At 44.5% G+C, this 27,628-nt stretch overlaps 1 protein-coding gene across 2 annotated transcripts; it reads left to right on the top strand.

Moving 5' to 3' along the window:
* Positions 1 to 15,355: 15,355 nt before the first annotated feature.
* Positions 15,356 to 23,566, top strand: MRPL53 (mitochondrial ribosomal protein L53). 2 transcript variants are annotated; one of them, XM_077810088.1, is made up of 4 exons: positions 15,356 to 15,472; positions 20,641 to 20,753; positions 21,935 to 22,073; positions 23,168 to 23,304. In XM_077810088.1, the coding sequence occupies exons 1-4, from the start codon at positions 15,381 to 15,383 to the stop codon at positions 23,169 to 23,171; spliced, it is 348 nt and encodes a 115-aa protein (XP_077666214.1). In that variant the 5' UTR covers positions 15,356 to 15,380; the 3' UTR covers positions 23,172 to 23,304. The 2 variants fall into 2 exon arrangements, with proteins under 2 accessions (XP_077666214.1, XP_077666215.1); XM_077810089.1 differs by lacking the exon at positions 21,935 to 22,073 and having other exon boundaries at positions 23,168 to 23,566.
* The last annotated feature ends 4,062 nt before the right edge of the window (positions 23,567 to 27,628 follow it).

Here is a 27,628-nt window from a genome sequence, read left to right as displayed (position 1 = left end):
TTAGCCCACGTCTACACTACCCGCCGAATCGGTGGGTAGTGATCGATCTATTGGGGATCGATTTATCGCATCTAGTATAGACGTGATAAATCGATCCCCGATCACTCTGCCGTTGACTCCAGAACTCCACCACGGCGAGAGGCGGAAGCGGAGTCGACGGGGGAGCGGTGGCCATCGATCCCATGCCATGAGGACGCGAAGTAAGCAATTCTAAGTCAATCTAAGATATGCAACTTCAGCTACAAGAATAGCGTAGCTGAAGTCGACGTATCTTAGATCGATCCCCCCCAGTGTAGACCAGGCCTTAGATATCTCCTCAGTCAGTTTCTTGAGTATTCTAGGATGCATTCAAATCACCAGGGCCTGATGAAATACATTTAACTGGTCTAAGTAATTTTTAACTTGTTCTTTCCCCTATTTTAGCTTTAGATCCTACCTCATATTCACTGACATTCACTATGTTAGATATCCAATCACTACTAACCTTTTTGGTGAAAAGTGAAAAAAATTGTCTTTAGCTTTTTAGAAAGATATGTTACTGCAATTAAATCTGTGGGAAGTAAGTTTAGAGTGTCTCATTAGAAGAGGTATCTTGTTCCTATGTTAAACAGATCCACCAAATGAAACAAAATGTGATGCCTGATTACCAGTCAGTATTTTACAACACATCTGCATAAATAAGCATCTGGAATATGTGGTGAAAGCAGAGGTGAAAGTAAGCCAGTACGCCCCGATACGGTGTACCGGCAAGAGCCTGTGCGCCGTACCAGGGTGGATCGGCTTCTCCAGGCACAATTTAAAGGGCCTGCGGCTCCCAGCAGCGGCTAGAGCCCCTGGCCCTTTAAATTGCTGCCAGAGCCCTGCTGCCAGAGCCCTGGGGTAGCGGCGATGGGGCTGGGATGGAGATTTAAAGGGCCCGGGGCGGTAGTGGCGGCCAAGCCCTGGACCCTTTAAATCATCCCCGGAGCCCCGCTGCTTCCCCAGGGCTCCAGCAGGCTCTGGGGACAATTTAAAGGGCCTGGGGTGATAGTGGCAGCCGGAGCCCTGGGAAAGTGGTGGCGGGGCTCCGGGGATGATTTAAAGGGCCCAGGGCTTGGCCGCCACTACCACCCCAGGCCCTTTAAACCGCTGCCAGAGCCCCCAACTGCTGCTGTTACCCTGGGGAGGGGGAAGGAGGCAGTTGCCGGTACAGGGTGGGCTGGGGCTCGCTCTGACCCCCCCCAGCCCTGCCCCTTCCGCCCGAGGCCCCGCCCCTTCTGGGGGCCAGAGCCGGCCCCAGCCCGGCCCCATCCCGGTAAGTCCCTAGACCTACTTTCACCCAGGGGTGAAAGTTCTGTGAAAAGCACAAAAATTGAGGAACAAGGGGAAAATATTGTTTCACTTCTTTGACCCAAGTAACTAGTCAAAGCTTGGAGTGCTGGGAACATTCTAATTAGGAGGAGAACATTGGTGAGAGTCATATATTTCTTTGATGCGGTTTGGTTTATTTACAAAGAATGTACAAAGTCTTGTGTCTCTGAATGCCGAAGAAATCAAATAGTAGGAAACAGCTTCTCTAGCTCACCACACCACAAACACTCTCTCCAGCCTGCATCCTGACCCAAAACATCTCATCACGTTTCTTCCAGGGTCAGACACTCTGCTTTCAGCTGTTCCTTTTCAGCTGTCTGCCTGTCTCCTGTGGTTTTTATATATATATATATATATATATATATATATATATACACACACACACACACACACAGCTACTTTCAGTTCCCCTCTAAATGAGGTCAGTTGTTGAACCAGCACAGCCTTCTTCGTCAATTGGGGCATCTAGTGAGGTGGTCCTAAATGGCTCCCAATTATTTCATATGGGCATAGTGGAGCAGTCCCAGACAATGGTGAAGCCCCTAGTCCTGGTCCCGAAGCCCGGCGGCACAATGAGGTTTTGTATTGACTTCTGCAAGGTCAATGCAATTTCCAAGTTCAATGCATACCCCATGCATAGGGTAGTGAGCTACTGGAGTTTCTCCCAGTGGTCAGGTACCTTGTAACACTATCTGCAATGACTCAAGAGTATGACTACCAATCTCAGGGTAGACTGTTAGGAACCAAAGTGCAAACCCCAAATTGGTTGCGAGTTTAATACTTAGATTTGTATAGACTCCTTAGGCACTATAACAGCCTAACCACAGTCTCCTAGGGTGCTCCGATCTATCTTGCCACCCAGGTGAGCATACGTTTGTGATGGATGGTCCCTTACACCATGGATCACAGCAATATTCAGGTTACTGCCAGTCCCCGAGAACCAGTCACTCACCAGTCAGTTGCACCTTAGATTTCACACCAAGACAACACTTGTAGTCTATCCTATAATAAGAGTATATGAAAGTTTAGTAAAAAGGAAAAATGTACAAGGTTAAAGCAGACAAACATATTCAAGGGGTCTGCTACTCACCACTCAGTGGCACCTGCTCATGGTGCATCACAGAATTAACTCATCGCTGTCTGCTCCCCACCCAGCATTTGTTCAGTCTCTGGCCTCTCTCATTTGCACTATGGCCCTTCTCTTGCTCATCACCAGCTTCCAATCCAGGGACCCTCAAACCAGCACTTCAGATCTTTCCTTCTCAGACCTTACTGCTCCTTCCCTGGACACCTTCCCACCCTTTCTCAGGCTGCTACTCTCCCCCCTTTATCAGATAACGTGACTTCAGGCTTCCTCACTACAGCTCCATATTCTAGCCTCAGCTTCTAGACTTTATAGAAGCCTTGCCTGTTCCTGCCCAGGTGAGCTTCCTTCTCAATCAGTCTCATTGCCCCTTAGTTACCCAGCAGGTGCAACCCAAGGCTAATCAGCCTCTCAAGCCACTTTAACCCCATCCATGCTGGTCTGTGGTGAATGCCCCATCATACATGTGTACACAAATGAGTTACAATCTTAAATTTCAAAAGATGATAGAAGCTTCTACAATAAATAAGCTCGATATGTCCTTTAGGGCTAACCCAGGCTAAGCAGCTGGGGATCTCTTCTTATTCCTAGAAACCCTTGCCCCCCACACTCCAAGCAACATAAAGATACCACGTTCCTTTTGTTTAAGGTTTTTATCCCCCTCCTGCTATGTGCTCTGAGCTGCAAACTCAGCTGGTGGCAGGAATCCATTTGGACAACTCCTCTTCATGGGGGGGGAAGAGCAGAACAACAAAGTAATTTGTCCCCTTAACATCCCACAATAGTCTGTCGGGTGTCAATGGATCTTTGCCACCATCACAGCCCCTTTACAGACCTGTGGAGAGATGAGAAACCAGGGAAAGTGCAGTGGTCAGACAATTGTGATATGGCCTTTATAATGTTGAAAGAGGCTTTGTGTCATGATTAGGTGCTCTTCAACCCAGACTTTTAGAAGGAATTTATACTTCAGACAGATGCATCAGATGCGGGACTTGGGATGGTGCTCTCCAAGGCCTCTAATGGAGGTACTTAAGTTGAAAGTTATTTCCTCTTGAAAGGGCCTTCTCTGTAATAAAAAAGGAAACCCTGGCCACAAAGTGGGCCACAGATGCCTTATGATATTACCTATTAGGGAACCCTTTTTTGCTGCTTATGGATCATGCACCCCTCTGATGGCTAGATATGATGGAGGACACAAATGTGAGGAGCATGTATTAATACCTAGCTCTATAATTGTACCAGTTCCAAGTGCTTCATCAGGCAGGCAAGGCTCAAACTGATGCTGATTTCTTTTCTTGGAGTGCAGCACTACAACCGATGAGAAAAGCATGCCCACCACAGCAGGCATGTGATTTTTGAGGGGGAGGGGATGTGATGGGGTGTATAGACTCCACACTGATGAGGAAGGAGCCAGAGAGGCTCTGTGTATGGGGCTAGCCCCAGCTCTCCAGCCCTGTCAATTATGTATGGTAGGGAGGAGGCCTTTACAAAAGAAGGAAACTGCAGTCAGCTAGGGAGCAGGGGAGCCATTTCCAATTTTGATGGGGGTGGGGGTGGGGAGGCAACTTTAACCATGACTTCTGGGGCTACTTAGGCATCTGAAAACTCTAGGTGTTTTTTGTTTGTTTTTTTTCAGATAATTTAGAAATTAGATGATAGGAGCACTGTTTCTAATTCCTACATAAAAAAAGAGAATAAAATGAATATTAGACCCACTCAGTTCTAATATTATCATGTTCTCACATCTTGTGTCAAGTCACTTAAGGGACACTTGTTAAGTTTAAAAATTTAATATATATTCTTACTTTGTTACTAACTCTTGAATACAACCATTAAAACAATTGTAGAAAAATCTAGATTACTTTCTATCACTTTTTTGCAGTTCACCAAGCTTGGAATAGATCACTTAACTTTGGGAATATCCTACTAGGCCAAGGCCCTGTGAGTTTATACTGCACCTAGCTGGGGCTCTTGGGGTATTATCTCACTACAGATAGACTAGAAACTGGCCTTAAACAGGAGTGAAACTGATACTTTCAAGTCACTTCACAGTATTGCCAATTCCAAATGTTCAAAAATCATGAATCAGGCTCACCAAAAAGCATGAGATTGGCTTTAAAATCATGAGATTATGTAACAATAATAGATTTGGGATTCTTTTTATTTGCCTTCTGCTTTTTGAGCCTTTAGGGTGCACTGGGGTCACATTTTGAAACTTTCTCCAGAAGCTACAAGGGCTAGAAACTTCATTTTTCTTTAAGAATGAAGGCTGAAATCATCACATATCCACCTGACTCCAGGAGCTGGGGATTTAAGGAAAACAATAATTATCATGAGACTCATGACAAAATCATGAGAATTGACAAAACTGCTTTTACTTCTATTGAAAGGCTAGTTATTTTCCAGAAAGCTCTTAGACACAACACTACAGTGATTGAGTTGCAGTTCTCACAGAAGGATATTTACATGTGCTTAATAATGATACAATTCATATTTAAATATCCACGCCATCTTATCCAGGGCTACACATTTTATACACATGGGCTCAGGGACTACATTTTCTGGCATATTCTGAACAGTGCTGAGCACACAGATGATGCCCAGCGAATAATATAAATCATAATTGTTGACTTTATGGACTCTGGATGCAATTTTTGTTCTTTGTTCTGGAATTGGCCTGGATACAGCTGAAACCCTAAGAATTTGAGACATAAACACATCTGATACTTACATGACACGTTATGATTCCTTCCTTTTCTCGAACTCAGAACAAAAAATGACAAAACAAAATGGTTTTCTGTTTAAATGTAGAATTGCCCAGCAGCCATTGCTCTACAAGCCAGCATGGGGCAGAACCTGTCACCCCTTCGGAGTTAAGTGATTTCCTCTCATCTGACTCTCATTCTCCATCCTTCCTGACCTCTGTGCTGCTTTTCATGCTGTCAACCATGATATCCATCCCAACCTCCTGGGATTATTTGCAGGAATCTCAGAGAACTGGTTTTGCTCCTATCTATAAGAGTTCTCTTTTTTTGCAGCATGCAGCAGAGAGATAGGCTGGTCTGATGGATAGGGAGTTAGCCCTGAAAGACCTTGGCTCTACTTCCCCCATGGACTTTAGGTCAGTGCCGTAAGGACAGAGTTTCAAAATCTTTTAGGCACCCAAAGGTGCAGCTAGGCATCTAGTGGGGTTACAAAGTACCTAACCTTCTAGGCACTTGAAAATCCCACTAGGTGCCTAAATACCTTTGAAAATCTGGCTTTTAGTCTTTATGTGCCTCAGTGCCCCATCTGTACAATGGGGATAACAGCACTGCTCTACCTCACCGAGGGACTGTGAGGAGAAATAGGTTAGACCTTGTGAGGCGCTCAGTTACTATAGTGATGGGGCCACGTAAGTACAGTAACTCCTCACTTAACGTTGTTTCAAAGTTACATTGCTGCTCAATTAGGGAACATGTTAATTTAAAAATGTGCAATGCTCCCTTATAATGTCGTTTGGCTGCCTGCTCTGCACACTGCATGTAAGATTTTGTGGAAGAACAGCAACTTTACAAGGCAGCATTGCACAAGTTCCTCTTCTCTACCTCCTCCCCATCCCTCCCAGCGCTTCCCCCACTGCCAAACAGCTGTTTGGCAGCATTTAGGACTTTCTGGGAGGGAGGGGGAGGAGCGAGGAAGCACCACATCTCCACTCCTCCCACTCCCTCCCAGAAAGTCCTAAGCCTGCCAAACAGCTGTTTGGCAGCGCTTAGGACTTTCTGGGGGTGGGGACGGAGCGGGGATGCGGTGTGCTCTGGAGAGGAGGTGGAGTGGGGATGGGAAGAGGCAGGTCTGGAGCATCCCCCAGCAAAGTCGGCACCTGTTCTTCTCCAGGTAAGCTGCCACTGCTACTGCGAAGGTGCTTCCTAGTTTCCTTGCCTGCAGCAGGCTGTGCCTGTGTGGGGTACACTAGGGGCACTTCCCAACCACAGTACAGTACTGTACAGTATATAATGCCTTTTGTCTGCCCCCAAAAAATTTCCTTGGAACCTAACCCCCCGCATTTACATTAAATCTTATGGGAAAATTGGATTTGTTTAACGTCATTTCACTTAAAGTTTCATTTTTCAGGAACATAACTACAACGTTAAATGAGGAGTTACTGTACCACATGTAGACTGGGAACTTCACTATACCATCGCTATCCCTTCCCTGGGATTTGGGCCATTCTTTTCACCTATGCCCCCAAATCTGCCCCTTTTCTGAATGTAACCTTGGCTCAGAGGGCTTAGCTGTATTTTTTTCTGAGTACCCTGTGTTATCTCTAAAACAACCCCTCCTCCCTCCCTCCAACCCACTTCCCCAGGGATTCCTTTTACAGGCTAAACTTCCAGATCTTTAATTTAATCACCAGGCCTTTCTTATCTTAATCACCCTGCCTCTGTTTGTAAACAAAATACTGACTCCCTGCCCCAGGAACACAACTCCTCTGCAGAACTTACATTTCACACTAATTCTGTGCTGTAGTTAAGAGTCCCACGTGGGAGCTCCCACACCTTCTGTATGAAACTCAGGGGGAGGCTTCTACCCCCTCTACCCACCGTCAAATGGCACCCCTGCTAAGGAGAGAAATCACTTTGAGCAAGAAATGGCTGGAGCGACTCCTGAAGCTGCAGGGAGAGTTCCCATCCCTCAGGGAGTGCAGCAAACTTCCAGGGTGAACCCCATTCAGCTACCCAGCCAGAAGGACTCCTATAAAACCACTATGCAGGTATCCTTAAAGTAGAAGCTACTGCTGGCCTTTTCCCTTTGAGTTGACTCGAGGAAGACATTATTCTTGGGTGCACTGGAAGATTATTTTTCTTTTTGATCCCTCTTCAGAAGAGACATAAAAAGGCCTGCAAAGGGTGAGATCTCCCTTGCAAGGACTAAGGGACTGGGCCCTGAACATAAGCCACCCAGTGTAGATAACTGGGCATTTCTTGGGTCTTCCACTATCTGGGAGAAAAACCTAAGGGGACTGTTTTACAAGATGACTAAGACATTCTTATTCTTTAGCACACTTCCAAGTTTCATGAAGTCATCTATTATCTGTGATATCCTATGACACAGTGTCATTTGTGCCGATATGAGCCATCACCAATGGATCCTTGTCCATTGACTTCAGAAGACTCCAGTCTTAGAGTGATGTCTTGTGTCTTGGCTCCAGGAAGGCAGCACACTCTCCTGTTGTCTGCCTATCTCTTGCAAAATGTTCTTTTGATATTTCTGAGTACTGAGTCTCCAACAAGAACTGTCTGTCTTCCTTGGATGGTTGAAGAACTCTTCAGGTAAAATTAATTTTCTTACAGGATGGGCTGAGCTGCCATCCACCCGTGTTCTGTACATCTCTCCATTTCCTTGGACCTGTTGGATCTTGAGTGGTATCTTCCATAGCTTCCATATTGAGGATGTGGCATCTATTTGAAATGCCTAGCTGTATGGAATTCCGTGAGGGACCAGGCCAGCTAGGAATAGCTGTTGGCCTGCTCCCTGACTAACTGTGCTGCCAGGCAACCAATGAGCCCATCTGCACTGCCTTAGAACTCAAGTGGCCACAGCCCCTGATTGGCTGCTGGTTTAGTGCGCTGCCAATACGCCTGGCTCCACAGAAGATCAACAGCTGCTCACCACATATCACACCTGTTGCTGTGCTTGCCCTTGTCCCAGTCCCTGCGCCAGCCTGCTTCCAGTCTTTGATCCCCTCTGGTGCCAGACTTCTGGCTTCAACCCCCAGCTCTGCCTCTGGCTTACAAATTGTTGAACCTCTGGTTCTGGCATTTGGCTTCTGCTCCTGACCCTCAGCCAATTTCCTGGACTTTGCCCATCCTGGACCCAGCTCTAACTGGTAGGCTGAACTCTCGCTTTCACCACGAGGCCTGACTGTCTATGTTCCAGTCAGCAACAAATTCCTCCTCCTTCTCTTCTGTCTGGTGGCCACAGCTTGCCTATCCTTGTTTGTCTCAAACCATGTAGAATGCTGCTGTGAGCTCTTGTCTCTGGTGGTTGTGAACTGCCAGGCCTCCTCTCTGACTTCCTCTCTCACTGATTCTTTTGTGGGCAGCTCCATTCTTCCTTGAACCTGGGGTACTGGTGTTTCCTGAACCTGGCTGTCTAGGAACTCCTCAGCTTCTCTGATTCTTAATAGCATCTCAACTTGCCTCTCCAAACTAAAAATCTTTTCTTCTAGCACAGCCACCAACTTGCACTTCACACACAGGAAATCCCTTCTGGCTTCAGGTAGGAGAAAGTACATGGCACATCGGTTGCAGGTCACTGGTCCATCAGTGACCGTCTTGATATCACAAGTACTACTGAACCTGGAATGGAAGCCTCAGACACATCCTCTCTCAATTCCCTCCAAAACTCTCCTGTTACTTGTCTCTGTTAGTGGTTCTTGAGTTCGCCTAGCAAGTTTTTTTTTTTTTTTGGTAACAAGTCTTCCCTGCTTCCGTCAGCTTTGCCCCTCACCACCAGGGAGTGAGTAACCACTCAGAGTTCAAACAGCTGGGCTGATCAAAGCTCCAAGAACATAAGACCTGCCATCCTGGGTGAGACCAATGGTCCCTTTAGCCCAGTATCCTGTCTGCTGACAGGTTTCAGAGTAACAGCCGTGTTAGTCTGTATTCGCAAAAAGAAAAGGAGTACTTGTGGCACCTTAGAGACTAACCAATTTATTTGAGCATGAGCTTGAAGTGAGCTGTAGCTCACAAAAGCTCATGCTCAAATAAATTGGTTAGTCTCTAAGGTGCCACAAGTACTCCTTTTCTGTCTGCTGACAGTGGCCAATGTCAGGCCCTTCAGAGGGAATGAACAGAACAGGCAATCACTGAGTGATCCATGCCCTATTGTTAACTCCCAGATTCTGGCAGTCAGAGGCTAGGGACACTCAGAGCATGGTCTTGCATCCCTGACCATCCTGGCTAGTAACCACTGATGGCCCTATCCTCCATGAACTTAGCGAGTTATGTTTTTGAACCTTGTTAAGTTTTGGCCTTTACAACATCCCCTGGCAATGAGTTCCACAGCTTGACTGTGTGTTGTGTGAAGAAGTATTTCCTTTTGTTTGTTTTTAAACCTGCTGCCTACTAATTTTATTGGGTGACCCCTGGTTCTTGTGTTATGTGAAGGGGTAAATAACACTCCACACCAGTCATGATTTTATAGACATCTATCATATCCCCCCTCAGTCATCTCTGTTCCAAGGACTAGACCCTTGCAGCCTTTAGCAAGACACTGATCAAAGCCTCAAGGGCTTTCTCAGGGGCCCACAGCTGGTACACAGAGAACAACAAACAAACAAACAACCCACAGACAGACCAAATGCACCACTCATCAAGCCCTGCCACCTCCACGCATGAGGCTGCAGCTGGAGCTACTCCCTCTGAAATTCTGGTTAGCTTCCTCTGTTTGTGACTGATCTTCTGAAGAATTTTTATGAACCTCAGTGGAAGTCATCTCTTACCTCAGTGGTAAGTCAGTGATCCTCCATGGGAGATAGGGAAGTCAACCCTTCAGTTTGGGGCAGAATTTTAACAAGGGCGTCCCACGCATCCTTACTGCTCTTAGCAGTCTCTGGTCATAGTAGGTACTAGGATCTGCCTCTTCCTGTTGTTCTCCTTGAAATCTGTGGCCTGGTCCACCCATAGCGATGTCACTCAGGTACTGCGGTGGACACCTCTGAGCAACGTAGCTGTGCTGACCTAACCCCCAGTGTAGATGCAGCTCAGTTGATGGAAGAATGCTTCTGTCAATATAGCTACCATCACTCGGGGAGGTGGCATTTCTACACGGATGGAAAAACCCCTTTTGAGAATGAAGGCTGCATCTACACTACAGGGTTATGCCAGCATAGCTACGGCACTGGGTTCTGACAGTATAGTCCCTGTAGTGGAGACATGGTCTGTGTGTTTCTCTGCTTCCAGAAAAGAACTGTTTTATACAGCCAAGCTCAGCATTCTGTGCAGCCAGCTGGAGACACGGCCTCTGCACATAACAGGCAGGCAGGCAGGGCTTGTTTTGGCTCACCTCTCCCCACCCCCAGGCAGCATTATGTTTTATTCATACAGAGAGTACCTAGTGTCATGAATAGGTGTTTGGAAATTAATTACCAAATGCTAAATCCTGGACCTGTAGCCATCTGTGACAGAGGGTCTTGGGAAAATAATCAGGAAAAAAAGATTAAAGGATTCAAGAGAAGGAATCAACTTATGAGCAGAAGGAAGCCTGAACCAAGACTCCAGAATCAAACATGACCCTTGAAGGAACTGGTGCCAGATCTCAACTTTGCAGCTCATACATTTCTCTATCTAAGTATATTACAGAAAGGAAAATGAAAGTGAGGAGAAGTAACAGACAAGGAACAGACCAAAACCAAAAACTATCAGAACAAAGAAGAGAAAGGAGCAAAGAGAAAAAACAGGCTGACAAATCTAGCTAAAATGATAGTCTACTTCTGCCCCTTGTTGGGTAGAAAAGGTTCAATTCATTAAGTGTACATAGTTGCTATTTTGGACTGGTAAAAGGACAACCAGTCCTCCATCTTAGCTTCCCTTCTCCTTCAACTTTTGGTGCTTTTTTTGAGTTTGGCACCAAAACAAGAGAAAGGTAGTGTCTCATGGTGGTAGAAGCTGCCTAGCAACAGAGAATTCATATATGGGAGTCTCGCCCTCTGAGGGGCGCTCTGTGTCTCTGGATGCTGTGAAAGCAGGTCATCCCATTGAGGCATAGAAGCCTTCCCACAGAGTACCAGCCTTGCTATTAGCTAGAGCCCTGAGGGATTAGGACTTGAGGTGAACCAGTAACATCTACCAAGGTTCCCTTAACTTACCTCCACTCACCTGTTCCATCATCATGTGAGACAGCGTTCACATTCAGCACGCAGGATGATGAAATCAAGAACAGTAGACAGAAGAAACCATACTGAATATCTACTTACTTGTCACCGAAGTTCCTAAGGTCCAGTTCCTGTTGTGTTGTTATTCCTGGCACCTGCCCCTGGTTCCCGTCTGTGTTCCTGTTCTCCTGTCCAGTGTCTGCAAGATATGGTATAGTCATTCTTGTTAAGTCCTGTGTACCCCATTGTGCATAGGGTTTGGGGCTCTGGGGTTCACCCCCATTTACATTTGTGTTAATAACCAAGCTGTTGTTATGTTATCTTAGTTTGCAGGGAGACCTAGCCTGTTATTGTTACACTTAATAAATACCATCTGACTATTTGCAATCTCAATCTGCCTTTGCCTTAACTACACAGTTGCAGATGATAGATGCGGAGGGGGTAGAACACTATAGATGGCTCATCTTCTGTAAAGTAAAACCTAGTTCCAACTGTCTCGGGCTAACACCTTCTCCATAATGAGGGTGTGTGAAGGGGCTGAATAGCTGCCTGATGCATACATTTGTTAGATATAAAACTATGGACTGCTGAATTAGTCAATGGGACTACTGTATTTTTCCTTCTGAGAAACTCTGCCTCTCTAAAATAGTAACTGATTTTTATTTTAATCAGGTTGGGATATCAATGTTACAGATGTTAAAACATCATTGTCTGTTAAAAGTAACTATGCTCTAGTTATCACTATACTTAAGAATAAAATTAATCACTTGGTTTCAAATGTGAATCCTTGGAGAATAGTCTCTAGCATACACATTTCAGAGTTCTCAGATTACCTGCTGGAATAGAAAGGAATGATTCAGGTCCTTTGTGGATAATCTGTTATGAGCTATTCTGGAATCAAATTAAGACACTATGGGTCAGAGTTAAATCTCAGTTATACCTGTGTAAATCCATGGTAAGTGGAGACACTGATGGAGTTAAACGGGTGTAAAAGATCAAAACTAAGATTCCTGCTTCTGTTCCACATTCATTCTAGGACTTGGTTGTAACCAAGTATAGAGAAGATCCTTCTTTCAGCAAACAAGATGCCTGCACTCATTTCCCTTGGCTTTGTTTCATAGAAAGATTCTATCTTTTTCAGGGAGGAAGAAAGGATGTGTTGTCTTAAGGTTACTAAAAATTTATATTTTCCCTTATGTAACTTTAAGTTGGATGAATCAGGTTCAGGCAGCTAAAAAATAAATTACTGAAAAGGGGATTTTTTTATATATCTTTCCAAAGTGATGGTTCAGATCTAGGAGGAAAGATAAAACTTTTATAGATTTATGACAAAGGCCAACAGGCTGGTTGATTTGCAGTATGAATGAGATGATTGGAGAAGGTTCTCTTTGCCCTAGATTCTGCACAGTAAACTGTACAAATTCCACAGGAAACTGCTATTAAAACACAATAGGGGATGATATAAAGATTATTTCTGCCTTACCTATTTTGAAATCAACAGGAGTACAGGGTGCCCAGCACCTGGCAGAACTGAACTCTTAACGATCAATAAAATACATCCTTTCTTCCTCATTCCTTAATCAAGGTTGATCCCATACTGCTCTAAGAGAGGCTGATGGAAATGTTGTTACTGATTTGTATTATAATGAAGAAAGAGAAGGATTGTTGAAGTTCTATAGTTTGAGTTCACCTTTTAAAAATAAAATATTCTATTTGCCCCTCTATGTGCCTGATCTGGCACTCCTTACTCAGGCAAATCCTCTTTTAAATCAGTGAATTTTTGCTTAAGGAGTAGGTTTGTTACAATGCTTTCTCTCACAGACTTATTTTTGCAAAGACAAAGAGCTATAATATAAATGAATTTGGAAACAAAGTTTTAAAATACTTACTTCTGAAATTAGTTTAACTATTTTATTTTTAGGCTTCATCTCACTGGAAAGCTGGAGTTAATTTAATGGCTACATTTTAAAAAAAAGAGCTAAAGCTACATTACAACAATAGTGTAACATTTCCAAATGTTGCCAACTATTTGTACATCAGTTTGTTACTTGGGGGAAAAAGCATCAGTAGTACTTCAACACCAGGTAAAAATGAAATACAGTATTGAAAGATTCCCTAGAATTTCGCACTGTATTTAAAAACATTACCAAAGCTGATTTATTCCAAGCTCCCACACCAAAGGTTTACTAGGATCCCAGTACTCTACTAACAATTTCAGATAGTACACAACTCCCAAAAACTTTACAAAAGTTGTTTCTGCCATCTAGTGTAAAATTGATGAATTACACTGGCTATGCTGCATTCCAATCAACTTCAACAGTGTTTGTTTAACAACTTATTATTTAGCTGGTTTATCTTACCCCCTTTTATATATTTTCTAATGCATCTATTTTAAAAAGTCTTTATTTCCATTTCTACCAGACTCTTCAGCAGGTCCCTCTTCTGTATTTTACAACAGTGAAGATTCACATTGCCCTTTGTTTAGTATATGACCATTCTTATAAAAAAGGTTTATTTCAAACATTGATAGATATGATCAGAGAAGAGGAAGCCAGGCAAACCAATGCAAGATCCACAATTCCTAGGAGTGGTGGAAACCAATTGGGACATCTTATAGAAATAGACTCAGATCCTGCAATGAGCTCTGCATGGATGTATCCATACCCACACAATGACCCATTACAGGATCAGGGCCATGTATTGCCAGGGATATAGGTCTTTATATCCTTAACTCCTACAATTCATAATTGTAGGTTTCTCTGCCCTCATACAAGAAACTATGGTAGGCCCTGATTCTGCAAGTGATACCTCATGTGCCAACTAGGGTACCAATTTTGGTGGGACATATTCCTGGAGATTTCATCACATGACATAATCTTTAATTAAAAATTAATCTTTAATTCCTGGAGACTCTGGGACAACCATGGAGGGTTGGTGTCAAGGTCCCTTTCCCACTCTGAACTCTAGGGTACAGATGTGGGGACCTGCATGAAAGACCCCCCCTAAGCTTATTCTTACCAGCTTAGATTAAAACTTCCCCGAGGCACAGATTTTGCTTGCCTTGGGAACCAGCTTAGGTTAAAAACCTGTTATGCTGCCACCACTGAGCGATTTAAACAAAGAACAGGGAAAGAGACCTCTTGGAGCTGTCTTCCCCGAAAATATCCCCCCCTCCAGATTTGAAAGTAACTTGTCTCCTCATTGGTCATTTTGGATCAGGTGCCAGCGAGGTTACCTTAGCTTCTTAACCCTTTACAGGTGAAAGGATTTTGCCTCTGGCCAGGAGGGATTTTATAGCATTGTATACAGAAAGGTGGTTACCCTTCCCTTTATATTTAGGACAGTTGGCAACTCTATTGACAACCCACAATGAAACCAATGACTGTCCATCTGCACAAAGCCGGCTGCAGTGGGTCTGTGTAGAAATAAACTACAGGGCACCATGTCAGTGCTCTATACTATGTTTACAGTTCTATATTTTTGCTCCGGGTGTTTGATAAGTTTGACGAGGAAAAAGAATCAAATAAAAATGTTAACATGAAAAGAATCAAATTTCCTAACAATTGCCCTGAACTCGAATCTTTGCTCTTTGTCTTTCGAAAACTTTAAGAGGCCAGGTCCTTGTCCTGCTCGCCACTCATTTCTGTTCACTGCATTGCACTGTAATGAATCATACCTGGTGGGGCGTACGCTCCCCCTCACCCCACCCCGCTGCTCCCGGGGCAAAATCTGAGTCCGTTTCTGAATATGGGGCTAATTTCTTTAAATGAGTGAAAACTCCGCATTTGAGCGGACCCAGCCGCAAACTCTATCATCCCCCAGTGGGAGAGGCTGCCACCCCGGCGCTCAGCTCCCAGGCCGAGGGGGAGGGGCCAGGCTCGAAGTACGCCCAGGGCAGAAAGCCAGGCACGAGCAGAGCTGCACCGCGAGGGGCTCCGGCAGCTCGGGGCCCGCCGCCGCGCAGCGCAGCCCCGCCCCAGCCGCCGAGCACTACATTTCCCACAGAGCTGCGCGCGCCGCCAGCCCTCCGCGCCCCGCCTTGGCGAAGGGGCTTGTGGGAATTGTAGTCCTAGGCCGAGCAAGGGGAAGATGGCGGTGCCCAAGGCCGCGGTGGCGCTGAGGCACGTGAAGAGCGTCGTGGTCCGGTTCTGCCCTTTCCAGACCAACGTGGAAACCACACGGTGAGGAGAGCTCGGGAGGGCGGCCAGACACCCCCTATACCCGCCTCACGGGGAGCAGCCCCTCCCCCACATTCCCCCCTGGACGGGGAGCGGCCAGTCGGCCGGCCCGCCCTACCCGCTCCCCTATGGGTTCCTGCGCCCCATTCAGCCTACCAAGCGAGGCCTTTCCCGTCTACCCTCCCCCTCGCCCCCTGGGCGTTGGGCTCCGCCTGTGCGGCGGGGCAGCGAGTGGTTCGCTCTGCCCGGCCCATTCGCCCCCGGGGCTGGAATGGCTTCCGTGGCGTGCTGCGTGCGGAGAGACCCCTCTTTCCCCCTGGCCCTGCAGCCAAGGGATGGGCTCCCCCACCCCGGCCATATGCACCCGACGCAGCTTTGAGGTTTGGATCTGGTTCTACTTACAGGGCTGTTTGTCTCCAAACACGATTGTGTTACAGGGCATTGGGTGGGTTCGCTGTTTGTGGGTTCTAGAGCAAGTGGTTGGTTCTAGACTGGTTACCAAGTACAAAGACAACTTTACCTGGGCCGGGAGAGTCACTATGGGTCCATCCCGTCTTCCCATTATTGTCAGTAATAAGCAGCATTGTCAGCTTTTAAATGTTTAAAAAACCACAAGTTAGGTACCTAAAAATTGAGATTAAAAACAAAAGATTTAAAAAATTGCCCTCCTTTTTTGAGCCTATCAGGTGCACTCAGGTCACATTTTTATGCTTTTCTGTGCAACCACTAGGCTTACAGGCATTTTTTTAATTGAATGCTGATATTTTTGTATAATCAGTTGTCTCCATTAACCAGGGCTTTAATAGGCATCAAGTTTAAAACTAATATAAGGAAGTACTTCTTCACTCAATGCACAATCAACCTGCGGACCTCCTTGTCTTGGGATGTTGTAAAGCCCAAAAGTATAACTGGGTTCAAAAAAGAATTAGCTAAGTTCATGGAAGATAGGTTGTCATAAATATAAAGGGAAGGGTAAACCCCTTTGAAATCCCTCCTGGCCAGGGGAAAGCTCCTCTCACCTGTAAAGGGTTAAGAAGCTAAAGGTAACCTCGCTGGCACCTGACCAAAATGACCAATGAGGAGACAAGATACTTTCAAAAGCTGGGAGGAGGGAGAGAAACAAAGGGTCTGTGGGTCTGTCTATAGTCTGTCTTTGTCGGGGATAGACCAGGAATGGAGTCTTAGAACTTTTAGTAAGTAATCTAGCTAGGTATGTGTTAGATTATGATTTCTTTAAATGGCTGAGAAAAGAATTGTGCTGAATAGAATAACTATTTCTGTCTGTGTATCTTTTTTGTAACTTAAGGTTTTGCCTAGAGGGGTTCTCTATGTTTTTGAATCTAATTACCCTGTAAGATATCTACCATCCTGATTTTACAGGGGGGATTTCTTTATTTCTATTTACTTCTATTTTTATTAAAAGTCTCCTTGTAAGAAAACTGAATGCTTTTTCATTGTTCTCAGATCCAAGGGTTTGGGTCTGTGGTCACCTATGCAAATTGGTGAGGCTGTTTATCCAACATTTCCCAGGAAAGGGGGGGTGCAAGTGTTGGGAGGATTGTTCATTGTTCTTAAGATCCAAGGGTCTGGGTCTGTAGTCACCTAGGCAAATTGGTGAGGCTTTTTACCAAACCTTGCCCAGGAAGTGGGGTGCAAGGTTTTGGGAAGTATTTTGGGGGGAAAGACGCGTCCAAACAGCTCTTCCCCAGTAACCAGTATTAGTCTGGTGGTGGTAGTGGCCAGTCCAAGGACAACGGGTGGAATATTTTGTACCTTGGGGAAGTTTTGACCTAAGCTGGTAAAGATAAGCTTAGGAGGTTTTTCATGCAGGTCCCCACATCTGTACCCTAGAGTTCAGAGTGGGGGAGAAACCTTGACATGAAAAACCTCCTAAAGATACACAGACAGAAATAGTTATTCTATTCAGCATAAATTCTTTTCTCAGCCATTTAAAGAAATCATAATCTAACACATACCTAGCTAGATTACTTACTAAAAGTTCTAAGACTCCATTCCTGGTCTATCCCCGGCAGAAAACAGTATAAGACAGACCCACAGACCCTTTGTTTCTCTCCCTCCTCCCAGCTTTTGAAAGTATCTTGTCTCCTCATTGGTCATTTTGGTCAGGTGCCAGCGAGGTTACCTTTAGCTTCTTAACCCTTTACAGGTGAGAGGAGCTTTCCCCTGGCCAGGAGGGATTTCAAAGGGGTTTACCCTTCCCTTTATATTTATGACATAGGTCTATCCATGGTTACTAACCAAGATGGTTAGCAGTACAGCCCCATGCTCTGGGTGTCCCTAAGCCTCTGATTGCCAGATACTGGGACTGGAGGATGGGATAGATCACTTGATAATTGCCCTGTTCTATTCATTTCCTTTGAAGCATCTGGTGTTGACCGCTGTTGGATAACAAGATATTGGGTTAGGTGGATCATTGGCCTAACTCAGTATGGCCATTCTTTATATTTAAGTTAAAACATCAAATATTGTGAGAGTTGGCCAAGTTAAGACCCCAGCAAGACCTGTGCAACCCCATTGTTTTCAGACTACTGGTTTAGTGACACCTGTATAGATGTGTTCACTCAATTTGCACAAATATAATTGACATGAATTTAGCAAACAATTGTTGATGTTGTAAAAGGAGGAGTAGAATCTAGTTTCCCCCTCTTTACTACTTTGATGAAAGTAAAATGCAGCAGTGAGAATTATTGTCACTACAGTAAGATGATATGACTTACTATCAGTAAGCAGATATATGTCTGAACACACTGAGGAGGCAATTCTTTAATAGGAAGGTGCCATTTTTTATTCACTCTTCAGAGAAGAAAGGTATCGTAATGAAGTTCTACAGGAAAGATATACTATAACACGATCAGAAGATGGGTTGAAATAAAACTAATCTGTCTTCTGCTTCTGTGTCTTTGGGTATGTCTACACTATGAGCTGGAAACTGTAAATTGGAACTTGCGGGGACATATCTGCTGGAGCTGTGACTGAGCTAGCGTGCTAAAAATAGAGTGTAGCAGCATAGAGGGAGGAGCTAGCCACCGTAAGTAGTCCGAGACGCTAACCATGTGGTGGGGTGGATAGCCCTTCCTGCTGTCACAGCTACACTCTATTTTTAGCACAATAGCTCAGTCAGAGCTAGCACGGGTTCAGTCTCCTCAAGCTAGAAATTGCACCTTCAGCTCAAAGTATAGAGGTACTGACTAAGGCCTGCAAGCACACATGTGCTTAACTTTACTATGCTAAGCACAGAGGCCCCAACCCTAAAGTCATTGAGGATCCATGTGAGTGCAAGGGTCAGCACATGTGGAGTCAGCTGTAAGATTAGTTATTAGTAGGGCCCTACCAAATTCTCGGTCTGTTTTGGTCAATTTCATGACTATAGGAATTGAAAATTGGTAAATTTCACGTTTTTAGATTTTTAAATCTGAAATTTCATGGTGTGTTAACCATGGGGGTCCTGACCCAAAAAGGGAATGTGTGGGGGAGTTGCAAACCTATTGTAGGGAGGGTCATGGGGTTGCCACCCTCACTTCTGTGCTGCCTACAGAGCTGGACAGAATGGGGAGCATGGGGTGCGGAGCTATCTGCAGCTGGGAGAGAGATCCAAGAGCACCCCTGCAAGGAAAGACCACGTCCTATCCTGCTCCAGCCCTGCCCAGACTATCAGCTAGGTGTCCCCTTTGCTGGGATGCTCCCAGCAGCACAGGAAAGATAGGATCCAGCTCCACAAGTCTTCTCCAGCTGCAAGAACCCTCTGGGGCTACTGCCTAGTCCCAGAGCGTCCTGCAGAAGGGGGAGACTCCTGGAGGTGGCTCTAGACCCGCCCCCCCCAGCCTGCCCCCTTTGTGGGGAAGGACTTATTTCATGGTCCATGACACATTTTTCACTGCTATGAAATTGGTAAGGCCCTAGTTATTAGTGTTACAATACTTAGAAATAGTGAGGAAAAATACAATGGCTGATGTTCTTTGGTAATCAATTGCCTGAGAAGTCCAAATAATTGTGCTTTTTCCATGACATAAATACTTTACTAAAGGAACATAAAACACAAACTTGGAACAGATGTGAGGAGTTATTTTACACGTACCCGCAGGCGTGCATGTGCATACACACACAGTAATAGAGGTTAAGGCTAAAAGGGACAACCAGATAATCTAGTCTGACCTGTGTATTACAGGTCACCACTACCACCACCCAGTATCTGCACGTTAAAACCAACAACTGAAATTAGACCAAAGCATTGCAGCTCTCATGAGACTAGATACTATGAGCCACGGACCGAGAATAGGAGAGACCAAGGTGCACCAGTGCCCAAGACCCTCACAATGGCAGGGAAATGATTAAGTGATTAGAGATACCCACACACTACAGAGGAAGATGAAGCACAACCAAGGTCACTGCCAATCTGACCTGAGAGAAAATTCCTTCCTCACCCTATATATGGTGATCAGGTAGACCCTGAGCATATGAGCAAGAACCAGCCAGCCAAGCACCTTGAGAGAGAGAGAATGCTTGGTGCCACCTAACAGCTCTAGCCCACCCCAGCCAATCTCATATCTCCAGCTGTGGCTATCACTGATGCTTCAGAGTAAGGCAATAAAAATAACCCACAGCAGAATACATTGGTGTGTGTGCAGGGCATTCCTTCCTGACTGTTGCAGGTAACTGATATGGCTTCAAAGTGACCCTAGTCATTGAACTTTGACCAAAAATTAAATGAAAAACAAATTACACAAACTTCAGCAAATCATTAGAAATGTTACCATGGAGTTGGGAAAAAAATGCAATGGAAACAGATATTTAAACAAAATAAACATTTCTCTGAACTCCAAACACTGAAACATTGACAACCGGAAAGTAAAATTGGTTATAAAGAAAAATTGATCTGACTGATAGCTGGGATAATGCAATCAATCAAAAAGAAATGCAGAAAGGAAACAAAATAGTGAAAAGCAAATTAGATTTTAAAATTTCTTTGTAATAATCTGTTAAAATAATCATACAATCGAGTCTGCACTTATGGAACTTCTTGTAGAACTGGGGCAGTAAATATAAATCCTAATTGGTCTGTATTTTGGTTAGCAACATCAAACTATGTAAATTAATTGCAGAAATATGTTCAGTATATTCTTACTTAATTTATATTTCTTAAATCTTTTCAGAATATTTCTTGAACATGTAAACAGTAAAAAAGCTCGTGCCTCCAATATCAACTGTGTAGTGACAACAGATGTAAGGCACGATGGATCTGAACCAGTTGTAGACATCATGTTTGGTAAGGAGTTTATCATTCATCTTAAAGGGAATGTAGCCTTTCTAGACTCACACGGGAAGATATTTGTGGTTGTTTCCTGTAATTTGTATTTGTGTTGGGGTCATACCTTGACATCCCAGTTATGGATCAGAATCGCATTGTGCTAGGTGTTGTACAAACATGTTTTTGAGCAAGAGTACGATGGAATCAGTCAGGTTAATGTATTGGGAAGGAAATTTAAAAAAAAAATTCTGTCTACTGGATTTAGAACTGGGAAGAAAGGGAATTGACTTCATTACAAACATTCAGCTCCAATACTTAATTGAGAGGTCTGCAAGTGGACCCTTGCACCTGTGCAGAGCCCTATTGCAGGCAGTGTGGCTCCATGCTGCCACAGTAACTTTGTCATATGAGCTGTCCCACCTCAGTGGGACTACTCACATGTATAAATGTTTGCAGAAATGGGTCTACGAGCTGTGCAGCCAGCTCTGTGGGCTCCTCTAACTTGTACTGGAGGTTTCTGTCAACCCCCAGAGCAGCCCAGATTCGAGGCACTTCACAAATCGCTTTAATCCACCTTTGTTCTCCTCTTTCCTAAGCTTTACCTTCTGTTCTGCTGTCTTCTAAGAGGTCCAGCAGAGAACCCAGCCCATTAAGTTTTTCCTTCACTAATGATTATCTATTTGTTTTCCTTTAAATTTTCATATTTTAATCAGGTCAGCTGCCATTTCTAGCGAACGTTGCAAAGTTTTAGGTTTGATATGTCAAACATATATATTTTTCATTCAGTGTCTCTATAGAGTATTTCCTTCCTCATTTACTTGCCATCCTTGTCTCTTGCCATGATATACTAGATGATGAAGCTCAATGCTGTGCACAGCCTCTGCCAAAAGAGATTATTTTACTGATGCCAGAAACTACTGCTTTCAATTTTTCACTTTCCCAAGGTGCTGAGCATGTTGCCAAGGGAGCATTTCCAGCCCTTGGACTCTGGGAATACAGGACCTGAACTTGGAAACTGCACAAGACAGTGTATTATGCTGCTGCTAGATGGCTTGCTATAGTTTTTTTGAGAGATACTGTCAACTTGAAAAATCTAGTCACTTCAAAATTTAATTATGATTAGTTTTAGGCACTGCATTTTGTTCCGAGTTCTCCCTTATTACCTCACCCACCTTGTCTCTTTATATGCAATATTTCAGATGTGGAATCTACTCCCTTAGGGCTGGTCTACACTACACAGTTAGGTCGACGTAAGGCAGCTTACACTGACCTAATTATGTCAGTGTCTACACTACAGCCTTCCTCCTGCCAATGTAAGGCCTTGTCTACGATACCGCAGTAAGTCGACCTAAGTTATGCCACCCTAGTTACATGAATAACATAACTTGAATCGACGTAGCTTAGGTTGACTTACCGTGGTGTCTACCCCATGCTGCGTCGACGGGAGACTCTCACCTGTCGACTTACCTTACTTTTCTTGTTCCGGTGGAGTAGTGGAGTTGGGCCGGAGAGTGTTCTGCAATTGATTTAGTAGGTCTTCAACAGACCCACTAAATCAACCCCCGCTGCATTGATCACGTCAGCGTCAATCTCTGGTAAGCGTAGACTTGGCCTAAGTGCCCTACTACACCATTATAACTCCACCTGCACAAGAGGCGTAAGGCTTATGTCAGTGTAGATAGGGCGATGCAGTGTTTGTGTAGACACTGCATTACTTACATCAGCTGTTGGCAGGAACCGTGAAATTAACAAGAAAGCCAGGCAGCTGGACTCTGCCCCTTCCTGGAAGATGGGGTGAGAATGGACCCCGCTCCGGGTTGGGAGCCATGGTGAGAAGCCTGGACGACGGGACTCTGCTTCCAGCTGGGAGCTGGGGCAAGAAGCCCTGGGCAGCCTCTTCTCTCCCCGCCTCCCCCGGGATTCTCAGCTCTGCACACTACCCCTTTTAGGTTAGTGGAAGTGCTCCTGGTGAGGACACACACCACTGACCCAAGGAGTGTAGTGTAGACATGCACCACTACAGTAATTACTGCAGTGGCTGTAAGTTGACCTAATATAGGTCAACTTACCTTTCTAGCGTAGACGTAGCCTTACAGTCCAAGTTTGCCTACCTTCAGAGAATAACGTGAACTACTTTAGTAACGCATCTGTTCTGAAACTAGATCATATCTGGGGAGTTTTTCCTTATGTTTGGATGAGGCAGTTCAGGGATGGAGGCTGTTTTTGTTGTGGGCAGTTAACTTTAATGTTTGCTTGCTCTTAATGTATGGTATGCGCACAGATTCAGTGGTAATGGGTATATGAAATCACTGAATATTTTTAAGTAAACTGAATGAACTGAGTGTTTACACCTATTTTAGTTTGAATGTATGCTAAATTGTTTCTTACAACTTTATTTATCACCTCTAAAACGTACAATCTTTCCTTTACAGCTGATGGAGACAGATTGATAATGAAAGGAGCCAACTTGACAGCAGCAGAAATGTTATCAGCTTTCAACTCCAGATGCATAGCAAAAGACCTTAAGGCAGAAGAGAAAACTAAGAAAAAGAGTGCTTGAAGATCAAAGAAACGATTATGTTTAAAATTGTTTAGGCATTTGAAAAGCAGTGAGCAGCTTTTGTCATCAGAACTACATAGGAAACTTCACTGATAACTGACATGAAATCTTAAAAAGAGATATGGACAAAATGCTCGCCAGTTCAACATACAGCTGAATGATTCGTATAAATATATATTTTTCCTGAGGAAAATATAATGGAGAAGCTAAAATCATTAACTCTGGCAGGGTCGGCAAGTCTTGGATGCACAAATAAATTCCTCTAGCCATATACACAAACCATCAATCTCTTGACTATGCACACACTGTATCAATGCCATGCCTATTTGTATATTAATACGAATAATGAAGATGAGCCTAATTTGTTACAAGTGGAAAAATTAAGTTTAGACAGTGTTTTCAACATACATGCTGGTATCCAAAACTTCATTAGATTGTTAAACTTGTCTGTCACTAAGTAACTGATTTTGATTCAAGAGTCTCTGAAGATTAATAACTGTTTAGTTAGCTCAGCAATGAAATCAAAGCCACAAAATAAAAAAGAATGTGTAAGACCTATCTTATAAGGGACTATCCACAGAGAAAAAGTGCTACTTGTGAATCAGGGTGACAGAATATAGCCCAAAGTGAAAGATGAATTTGGTGTTTTCAGTATTTTGGAGAGAGAGGTCATTTGCTGTGATACAGTTTTTTGTTTTTTTTAAGAACAGAGTAGGCCTTATTCTGTGTGTGTGTTTCCCCCCCCTCCCCTCATATGCATAAAATCTGCAGAAGGAAGGACAGTTTTACAAGTACAGGTTTGTAGTTTGGTCCCATAGAAAGGAGAATGGTAAGGTCCATTAGGCTCCCTCTTATTTAAGAAAGATGGGAAGAGAAGGTAGTTAAAGCCCTTTTTTTTGTTCTGTGTTTATACAGTGCCTAGCCCAGTGAGGTCCTGGTCCGTGACTGGGGCTCCTAGGTGCAACCACAATATGTGTAGTAGTAAAGGATTTTTAAAAATTTACATTTATTAAATCACTTATCAATCCTTTAGGCATTGTAGAGTTATTAAAAACCATGGCAAAAGGACAGATATCCTTAATATGATAAAAGGACTCGACTGGCCAGGTCATTTTAAAATATAGCCTTTATACTGATAAAGGAACAAACTCAGTACGTAACATAGTAATCCCATAATAGTCCGTTCCTTTCCATGAACAATAAAACCTCATCCCACTTTGTGCAAACAAGCGCATTCAAATAGATGAACATACCCAGAAGGTTAACAAATCTAAGCTGTGTCCGGCTGAAGGGGAAATGAGTTTCAGAGGCAAGGTTCTCTCAGAAAATGCGCTACTGGCAGCTCCGCTTCCTTCAAAGCAGCAGATTGCCAGCTCCAGTGGCTCCACTGAACTCCTCAGTGCGAAAGGACTCAGGTCTTTCAGGTAGTTGGGTCCCCAAGCCATTTAGTGCTTTATGGCTCAAACCCATCAACTTAAATTCCAACTGGAAATCACGAACCAATGCAATTGTCATGCTTTCCTTGTGAAACACATTTAATTATGAAATACAGACATGGCTGCAGCATTCCTTCCCATGATGTGTATGTAACCCACGTGCTTGTAACGCAGTTGTTTTTTGTTTTGTTTTGTTTTTTAGTCAACAGTGGGGAGAGAAGCAGTGGGGAGGAGACATGGAGTTTTGTGGAATCCTCTTAAGTCGGCACTTGGAAAGGTCAAGAGGCATGTAGAGCAGTGGTTTTCAAACCGTTTTTCTGGTGACCCAGTTGAAGAAATTTGTTCTCCTCGACCCAACAGAGCTGGGGATGAGGGGTTTGGGATTGGGACAGGGGGTGGGGTGCAGGAGGGAGTCAGGGCTCTGGGCTGGGGCCAGGGATGAGAGGTTTGGGGTGCAGGAAGAGTAAAGAGGGGAGCTATGGGGCTGCCATTCACCTCTGGCTCGGAGGAGTCCAGCTGACACACACACACTTTTGATGCTATGCTGCAGAGACTGAGAAGTCATGGCTGTGAAAAGAATGAAAGGAAGTTGGTTACTCAGAAGTCCAAACAACACAGTTCCCTTAAAGTGATCCAGCCTCAGGCCTCCATCCATGTACCCACGTCAAATTTTTGTAAATCTTATTTCTTCATATAAAATAAAAGGTTCTACCAATCCCAAAGGATTGGACACAGTACCTCCCAGGTTAATGCACGTTTTAGATCTTACCCAAATACATGCTACAGCCAATTCTTATTAACTAAAATCTAAAGGTTTATTTATAAAAAGAAAGGTGAGAGTTAAAGTTGGTTAAAGGAATCAATTACATACAGTAATGGCAAAGTTCTTGACTCAGGTTTGTAGCAGTGATGGAATAAACTGCTGGGTTAAGTCAAGTCTCCGCAGTTCATCCACAGCTTGGATGGGTCATTCAGTCCATTGTTCAGAGCTTCATAGAATATCAGGGTTGGAAGGGACCCCAGAAGGTCATCTAGTCCAACCCCCTGCTCGAAGCAGGACCAATTCCCAGTTAAATCATCCCAGCCAGGGCTTTGTCAAGCCTGACCTTAAAAACCTCTAAGGAAGGAGATTCTACCACCTCCCTAGGTAACGCATTCCAGTGTTTCACCACCCTCCTAGTGAAAAAGTTTTTCCTAATATCCAATCTAAACCTCCCCCACTGCAACTTGAGACCATTACTCCTCGTTCTGTCATCTGCTACCATTGAGAACAGTCTAGAGCCATCCTCTTTGGAACCCCCTTTCAGGTAGTTGAAAGCAGCTATCAAATCCCCCCTCATTCTTCTCTTCTGCAGACTAAACAATCCCAGCTCCCTCAGCCTCTCCTCATAAGTCATGTGTTCTAGACCCCTAATCATTTTTGTTGCCCTTCGCTGGACTCTCTCCAATTTATCCACATCCTTCTTGTAGTGTGGGGCCCAAAACTGGACACAGTACTTCAGATGAGGCCTCACCAATGTCGAATAGAGGGGAACGATCACGTCCCTCGATCTGCTCGCTATGCCCCTACTTATACATCCCAAAATGCCATTGGCCTTCTTGGCAACAAGGGCACACTGCTGACTCATATCCAGCTTCTCGTCCACTGTCACCCCTAGGTCCTTTTCCGCAGAACTGCTGCCTAGCCATTCGGCCCCTAGTCTGTAGCGGTGCATTGGATTCTTCCGTCCTAAGTGCAGGACCCTGCACTTATCCTTATTGAACCTCATCAGATTTCTTTTGGCCCAATCCTCCAATTTGTCTAGGTCCTTCTGTATCCTATCCCTCCCCTCCAGCGTATCTACCACTCCTCCCAGTTTAGTATCATCTGCAAATTTGCTGAGAGTGCAATCCACACCATCCTCCAGATCATTTATGAAGATATTGAACAAAACCGGCCCCAGGACCGACCCCTGGGGCACTCCACTTGACACCGGCTGCCAACTAGACATGGAGCCACTGATCACTACTGGTTGAGCCCGACAATCTAGCCAGCTTTCTACCCACCTTATAGTGCATTCATCCAGCCCATACTTCCTTAACTTGCTGACAAGAATACTGTGGGAGACCGTGTCAAAAGCTTTGCTAAAGTCAAGAAACAATACATCTACTGCTTTCCCTTCATCCACAGAACCAGTAATCTCATCATAAAAGGCAATGAGATTAGTCAGGCATGACCTTCCCTTGGTGAATCCATGCTGGCTGTTCCTGATCACTTTCCTCTCATGCAAGTGCTTCAGGATTGATTCTTTGAGGACCTGCTCCATGATTTTTCCAGGGACTGAGGTGAGGCTGACTGGCCTGTAGTTCCCAGGATCCTCCTTCTTCCCTTTTTTAAAGATTGGCACTACATTAGCCTTTTTCAAGTCATCCGGGACTTCCCCCGTTCGCCACGAGTTTTCAAAGATAATGGCCAATGGCTCTGCAATCACAGCCGCCAATTCCTTCAGCACTCTCGGATGCAACTCGTCCGGCCCCATGGACTTGTGCACGTCCAGCTTTTCTAAATAGTCCCTAACCACCTCTATCTCCACAGAGGGCTGGCCATCTCTTCCCCATTTTGTGATGCCCAGTGCAGCAGTCTGGGAGCTGACCTTGTTAGTGAAGACAGAGGCAAAAAAAGCATTGAGTACATTAGCTTTTTCCACATCCTCTGTCACTAGGTTGCCTCCCTCATTCAGTAAGGGGCCCACACTTTCCTTGGCTTTCTTCTTGTTGCCAACATACCTGAAGAAACCCTTCTTGTTACTCTTGACATCTCTTGCTAGCTGCAGCTCCAGGTGCAATTTGGCCCTCCTGATATCATTCCTACATGCCCGAGCAATATTTTTATACTCTTCCCTGGTCATATGTCCAAC

Source organism: Eretmochelys imbricata, chromosome 2 (assembly GCF_965152235.1).
Source record: "Eretmochelys imbricata isolate rEreImb1 chromosome 2, rEreImb1.hap1, whole genome shotgun sequence".
NCBI lineage: Eukaryota > Metazoa > Chordata > Testudines > Cheloniidae > Eretmochelys > Eretmochelys imbricata.
The sequence above is the reverse complement of the archived record's forward strand: the minus strand, read 5'-3'. Positions and strand labels throughout refer to the sequence as shown.